We start from the raw sequence: 6,853 nt of genomic DNA on the forward strand, positions 1-6,853 counted from the left end.
TTAATTGTTTCTTAATCAACGTTTTTTGCTTAGAATCTGAGTTCAGCTTGAAGGGAGATTACTTATTGGGTGGCCTTTTTGCTTTACATGAAGTTCAACATGCAACTCCTTTGTCCTACCCAGAAGCCATTCAATGTTTCAGGTAAGAAAGCATCTTTTTGCTGCAGCTGCAGCGTTTCCTCAGTATTTTGTTTCAAGTCACATTTCTAAAACAAAGATTTGATTAAGCTCTGTTCACTTCTTCACTGATATTTTCTAGATACACTTTCTCAAAATCTGGGTATCAGATGTTCCAAGTGATGAGGTTTGCTATTGAAGAGATTAATAACTCCACGACTCTTCTGCCCAATGTTTCTCTGGGATATGAGATTTTTGACCACTGTACTGACACAAAAAATTTCCCTTCAGTTTTCAATTTTATCTCAAAGAATGGCTCAATAAAACCTAAAGAAAAACTCAACAACTATCAGCCTAAAGTGATTGCCTTAACAGGGCCATATGGAAGCACAAGCACTATTACTATTGCACCATTTATAACAATGGATGTTATACCATTGGTAAATTCTTTTTTTTTTCCTTCTTTCTTTTTTATACACAGTTTAATTCCTTTTGTTCGGGACTGCCAACTTACTATATAATGCTAATCAACTGGAATGTTTTCTTCTCTTTCAAAGGTGAATTATGGAGCTTCTAGCTATGCATTAAGCAATAAACTTCAGTATCCTTCCTTTGTAAGAACAATCCCTAGCAACAAAAACCTGATAGAGATGATTATTCACATCATACGGTGGTTTGGGTGGAACTGGGTCGCCTTTCTTGGTAGCCAAGACGATTACAGTGAAGACGGTCTAAGAATATTTAACAAGTATATCAGCAATACTGGCATTTGTTTGGCCTATCAAGAGGCTTTTAGCCAAAGGGCGAACTACAGTCTAACACTTAAAAAGATTGATATGCTCAACATCAATGTCATTGTTGTTTTCGCTGTACCACAATATGCAAGCAACATTATCAAAGCAGCCATAGCGAACAACATTCGAGGCAAAGTATGGATTGCGAGTGAAACCTGGGCTATGAATCAGCAGCTTCCAAGAGAGCCAGGAATTGGGAAAATTGGCACAGTCATTGGCATTACGGAAAGATTGTTGACATTACCTGGATTCGATGACTTCATCTATAAAGAAAGGGGAATCATTAATGCTTATAGCGCTGACAGTGACATCCAGAGTAAGAGTAAGACATGTAATCAAGATTGTGATTACTGCACATCGTTGACCGCAGAGGAGATTATAAATGAAAATCCCACATTCTCTTTTGCCATCTATGCTGCCATATATACCATAGCTCGTGCATTACATAATGTTCTGCAGTGTGACATGAATGAATGCCACAAAAACATAACAGCTAAGCCATACATGGTGAGTGAATGCATCAGAAGATTATTATGAACATTTTCATGAAAAGTAATAGCATGTATTCTGATATTAATTCTTAATACTACTGTTTGTCCTTTTTGGGGGGGTTGGGCATTTTCACCACACTTTACAACAGCTTTTGGAACAAATTAAGAAGTTGGACTTCCCACTTAACGGCCGTCAGGTGAAATATGATGATAATGGTGATCCAACCATCAGTTTTGCGGTCGTACTTTGGAATACTGAAACAAATCCTCCACGTTTTGAGATGGTGGGCATGTATGATACATATCCAGAAACTACTTTTACTATCACCAACTCTCACTTGCCCTGGCATAACAATGGTTATGTAAGTTATCTTTTTGCAGAGTATTTATCTAAACATTCACCTAACTTTGATTCATTTTAATAACGTGTTTTTCCCATTCCATGTAGGTTCCATTCTCAAATTGCTCTGTGGAGTGCAAAGCGGGATTTTCGAGAGAACCTGATGGATATCATAGTTGCTGTTTTCTGTGCAAAAAGTGTCCACGTAACAGCTATGTGAATTATTCTTGTGAGTATTTTAAGCAATGAATGACAAAACATAGGCAGTTTATCCGTCCATGCTACAACTACAGGTACATGAAGGAAAGTTAAGGGAAGATAACATATTTAAAGTTTAGCATGCACAGGGTGGTTATGCATCATCTAATATATTTTGGGGGATAAATTTAAATATTTGATAGTTTAGTTGTTATAGTAAACCATGATAGTTGTATATATAAACCCCAACCCCAGATGATTTGAATAATTAAAATGATATCAAAGATGTATTTTGCATAATCTGTTTTTAAAAACGGGGTAACACTTTATTTCGATAGTCCACTTTAGACATTGTACTAACAGTAAGTAACTTTGCAACTACATGTCAACTAGCAGTCATTAGAGCATTAGCAGACTGTCTGCTTATTATCTGCTAACACTTTATTTTGATGGGTCCACAACATACAACATACTGACTATGAGAAACTTTGCAAGTATATGTCAACTTATTCTACTAACCCTAAACCTACCCTACTGAGAGTTAGTAGACATGTAGTTGACATGTAGTTATAAAGTTACATATAGTTAGTATAGAATGTCTAAAGTGGACTATTGAAATAGTGTATCATTATACTTTATGTAAAATGTAAATGTGTGTTTTTGTACAATTTGCACAATTTAATTAATCGAGTTGTGATGCACCAATAATGGTTGGTAAAAAAATAAATAAATAAAAGTTATTTACAATTAGAATAATTTTCATAATTACTAAAAAATGTATCATTTTATTTTGATCTAACTTTAAATGCTAGTGTATATTTTACCTTACAAAATTAAATGAATTACTGTTTCTACAAATGTACTATTAATAAATATTGTATACTGTATTTTACACCATCATCTTCTTTTGTGTTGTCTCCCATTACATAGTATTATACAGCATTATATGGTGTTATGCAGAGACAATCTTTTGAACCTTTTGTACTGTTTAAACTTCATGATCCCAAATGTCTGATTCTGGCTGTTTTACATTCTCATATTATTTTGCTGTTTTTCAGGGGACCCCTATACCTGTTCTCCGTGTTCAGAAACCGAATGGTCTGATGAGGGCAGTACGACATGTAAGAAACGTTCTGTTGTCTATCTTGAGGTCACAGAAATCCTCTCCATCATTGTCATGGCTTCTGCCACATGCCTAATTCTTCTTCTTATTGCCATATTTTGCCTGTTTGCTCACAACTTCGACACACCTGTGGTAAAGTCTGCTGGTGGCAGCATGTGTTTCCTCATGTTGACGTGTTTGATGATGTCTACTATAAGTGTGTTCTTTTTCTTCGGAAAACCCTCATTTATATTTTGCCTCCTGCGAAATGTTATATTTGCATTTTTCTTTACTGTTTTTCTCTCTTGTATGGCTGTCCGTTCCTTTCAAATAGTTTGTATCTTCAAAATGGCTGCCAAGTTCCCTAACATGCACAGCCTTTGGGTAAAGCACAACGGACAATGGTTCTTTGTTGGATTTGTTTCTGTCATTCATTTAATTTCTTGCATACTATGGATGACTGTCTCAACTCCCATACCCTCCAGGGACTCATCAACCTTTAAAAACCTGACCATACTCAGCTGTGAAATGGGGAACCCTGTAACTGTTAGCATAGTTGTGTTTATAGGTTGGTTTCTTGGATTCCTGTGTCTCTTATTTTCTTACATGGGAAGAGATCTGCCAAAAAATTACAATGAGGCCAAATCAATAACTTTTAGTCTCATTTTGTACTATGTGAGTTGGATTGTATACTTCACAGCATACCTAATTCTCAAAAGCAAATACATCCAGCTTGTTAATGCAACGACACAGCTATCTAGTATATATGGAATTCTCTTCAGTTATTTCATACCAAAATCTTACATTATAATATTCCAACCACAAAAGAACACTGCCGCATACTTTCAAACATCTATTCAGAATTACACCCAAACCATTAGTAGGACTTAGCACAGATTCATTTAGGGGTGAGTGAACTGAGAAAAGTGGCCCACTTTAAATATTTCTATACAATATATAAATTAAATTGTTTATTTAAAAAAATCTTGTGAACTTTCTATCTGGGAGGGAACTCAGAAACGTTGTGTGTGTGTGTGTGTGTGTGTGTGTGTGTGTGTGAGAGAGAGGAGAGAAGGAGGCGGGGTAGATTAGTTGTTATTATGCTACTTTGCAAAATAGTCTCTGAGGTTCAGAGTGGATTAAGATATTGATTTAAGACTATTTAAATAGTTATATATTCATAAGGCTAATGATTACATGCTAGCATTAAGTGAACACATGCTTGCTTTTATTTAGCAGTCCTTTTTAAAAATTTCCATAAAATACTTTCGTATTCATTGTCATACTGTTTCTTCAGATTCACTTGTTAATTAATATATTACACTTCTCATTTGTATCTGCTGTTATGTCTGTTTTTGTTGGTGCTATATTTAAGCATTGTTGAGGGAAAGCAATCCCACTGATAAGGCAAAATGTTTGAATACACTGTAACAAAGCAGTGTGCCACTGCCATTTCACTTCATCATGCTGACATCAGCCTAAATGTTGATCATAACAGCCCCTCTGGTCATTAAAAAAATAAAATAAAATAAAAAGTTCACCCTGTCATTATTTTTCACTCCCATGTTGTTGTAAACATGCATTTCTTTCTTGTGGAACACAAAAGTAGCTAGGCCTTTTTAACATTCTATTAACATTGATTTACCAGGTATAGATAGATGAGGACTCATCTCATGTGGCTCAAGCTAATATTTTAACCACAGATTTGTAGTAGAAATATTTATTTGATTCATGATCATTTCAATTACAGACCAATGGGTATTTTTACTTTAATACACAGTTATTTTATTATATAGAACATTTTGGATCATATGTTCAATGATAACAGAATGTTATAGATTAATATGAATTAATCAATTACAGGTCTATTTAGCTCAAACACACCTGACCAATAAATTAAAGTGTTCAGAGTCATTCAGAAATGGGATGTTTAGAACTGGTACTAAAGTCTGCTGGACACTTGACCTCCAGGAGTGCAGCTGAAGAGGCCTGCATTACAGTTTCCTGCCAGTGATCCGTTTGACCACTTGGTAGCATAATATAAAGGCAAAATATTTCAGTGAAAATACGCTAATTTCTTTTCTATAATCTTCCTGACTGGAAGATTGCAACAGAGGTGCAGTTCCCAACCACAGAGGCAACGTGAAGGTGTTAAAGACAAATGGCATGGTATCAAAATATAAACAGACTGTTTAACCCTTTTATACCATCCTTTGTCTCATGAAAATTTGTATAAATACGCCAAATAAAAACAGAAAATCGTGGTATTGTTACGCAGAAATCGACTTTGGCGTGCATATGATACGCACGTGTTTGGCGTGCACATGATCTCACAGAATTCCGTGTAATGACCACGGACCCTTAAATCTGTGGTGAATCGCCTAAAAGTCCGTGATGGGCTCACAGAAGTGATACCAATGTAAGTCAGTGACAGGCATCAGCCGTGGTCCACGCACGGATCCATTACACGGAATTCTGTGAGACCAGGTTGCAAATTATATATTGGGTAATAACATTGCCATTATTGCATATATGTTGGGGTGTGATTTTTCAATGTAAACAGTCAAACCAGTTTTATTTATATTACATTATTTACACATTTATGAGAACGTAAACCAACCCCTGCCCCTAAACCTACCATTTGTAAATAAAACCCAAGATATAACAGACAGACACAACTACCGTCATAATTTATTCAAAAAGTATTAATATTCCAAGTCTTCCGAGGCAAAACGATTGATTTGTGAGAGGAATAGACGCGATCGCCGTCTCCGTCCGCTATGTGCTGCAGTCTATCGGCCTACGCCTGGCCGATGTTTATTAGATGTTTCAGGTAGTGAGGCCGACGTTTCGATATTGGGCCGACGTCGGCCAGACGTACGTGTGCTGTCCGGGTATGATACGCATCTACCCCACAACCCTAATCCTATGACTTGACAATGGGTATTGCGTATCATATTCACGTCAAAGTAAATTTTTGCGTATAAACAGTACGCCAAATCGAAACATAAACTCGTACTATTTGATACGCACTTTCATGAGATCTGGTTGAGTTTCCAAAGGCACATGAGCTGTTCAAAAAGCAGGTCACAAAAGTAATTTAGTCATCTAAAGAGACCTAACGGTATAACTCACAGGTACTGTAGGTCTCACTTTTAGCTCAAATATCCTCTAAATCATTGGATCCTTTTTGAACAAAAATTCTGAAGAAAATCGTGCGTTTCATACAATTCTATGCTTCTCATTCCACCTTCGTGGTTTGCAAAGAATAGGACTACAACATATTTAACACCCTGCAACAGCAGCAGGGCAAAAAGTGTTATTTATTTATTTATTTATTTTTCAATGAAACGCACACTCATCCAAATCCCAACTCTCTCGCTCTCTCTCCCTCTCTCTCCCTCTCGCTATTTTTTGCCTCAGCGAACCCATTCATTCATTTAACAGAAGGCATATTTTGTGCGCCAAAAATACGAAGCGAGGAAAATTGACGGGCCGCCCCCACCTTTTCAGAAGCTGGTGCCGATTTTCCACATTTTGGAGTTATAAAGAAAGTTCTCTGGGAAACCTACGATTAGGCTATATTGAAGCATATATAACAATCCTCTATCGCATTACAGCTGCTAATAGGGTAAAAATTTTCAAAAGTGTTTTGATTTGTTGTTACATGAAACTACAGTTCCCTTGTTAAAGACATTTTGTGGATCCCTTAATTATAGCCACTTGATGTGATTTCACATATCTTTACTGAAAATATCGAACCGAAAATATAGCAGTAGCTATTGGAGAAAGACGGTAGGTTTTGTGGGTC

At 36.3% G+C, this 6,853-nt stretch overlaps 1 protein-coding gene across 1 annotated transcript; it reads left to right on the forward strand.

Moving 5' to 3' along the window:
- The first annotated feature begins 272 nt into the window (after positions 1-272).
- LOC131546067 (taste receptor type 1 member 1-like) lies at positions 273-3,933 on the forward strand. The gene is made up of 5 exons (XM_058785377.1): positions 273-557; positions 675-1,418; positions 1,552-1,764; positions 1,851-1,971; positions 2,999-3,933. The coding sequence occupies exons 1-5, from the start codon at positions 288-290 to the stop codon at positions 3,931-3,933; spliced, it is 2,283 nt and encodes a 760-aa protein (XP_058641360.1). The 5' UTR covers positions 273-287.
- Positions 3,934-6,853: the final 2,920 nt, after the last annotated feature.

Source organism: Onychostoma macrolepis, chromosome 08, assembly GCF_012432095.1.
Source record: "Onychostoma macrolepis isolate SWU-2019 chromosome 08, ASM1243209v1, whole genome shotgun sequence".
NCBI lineage: Eukaryota > Metazoa > Chordata > Actinopteri > Cypriniformes > Cyprinidae > Onychostoma > Onychostoma macrolepis.

Coding starts and splice junctions, on each gene's coding strand:
- LOC131546067 (XM_058785377.1), top strand. CDS start 288: ATGTTCCAAGTGATGAGGTTTGCTATTGAAGAGATTAATAACTCCACG. Junction 558..674: donor CAATGGATGTTATACCATTG/GTAAATTCTTTT, acceptor TCTCTTTCAAAG/GTGAATTATGGAGCTTCTAG. Junction 1,419..1,551: donor TAACAGCTAAGCCATACATG/GTGAGTGAATGC, acceptor ACTTTACAACAG/CTTTTGGAACAAATTAAGAA.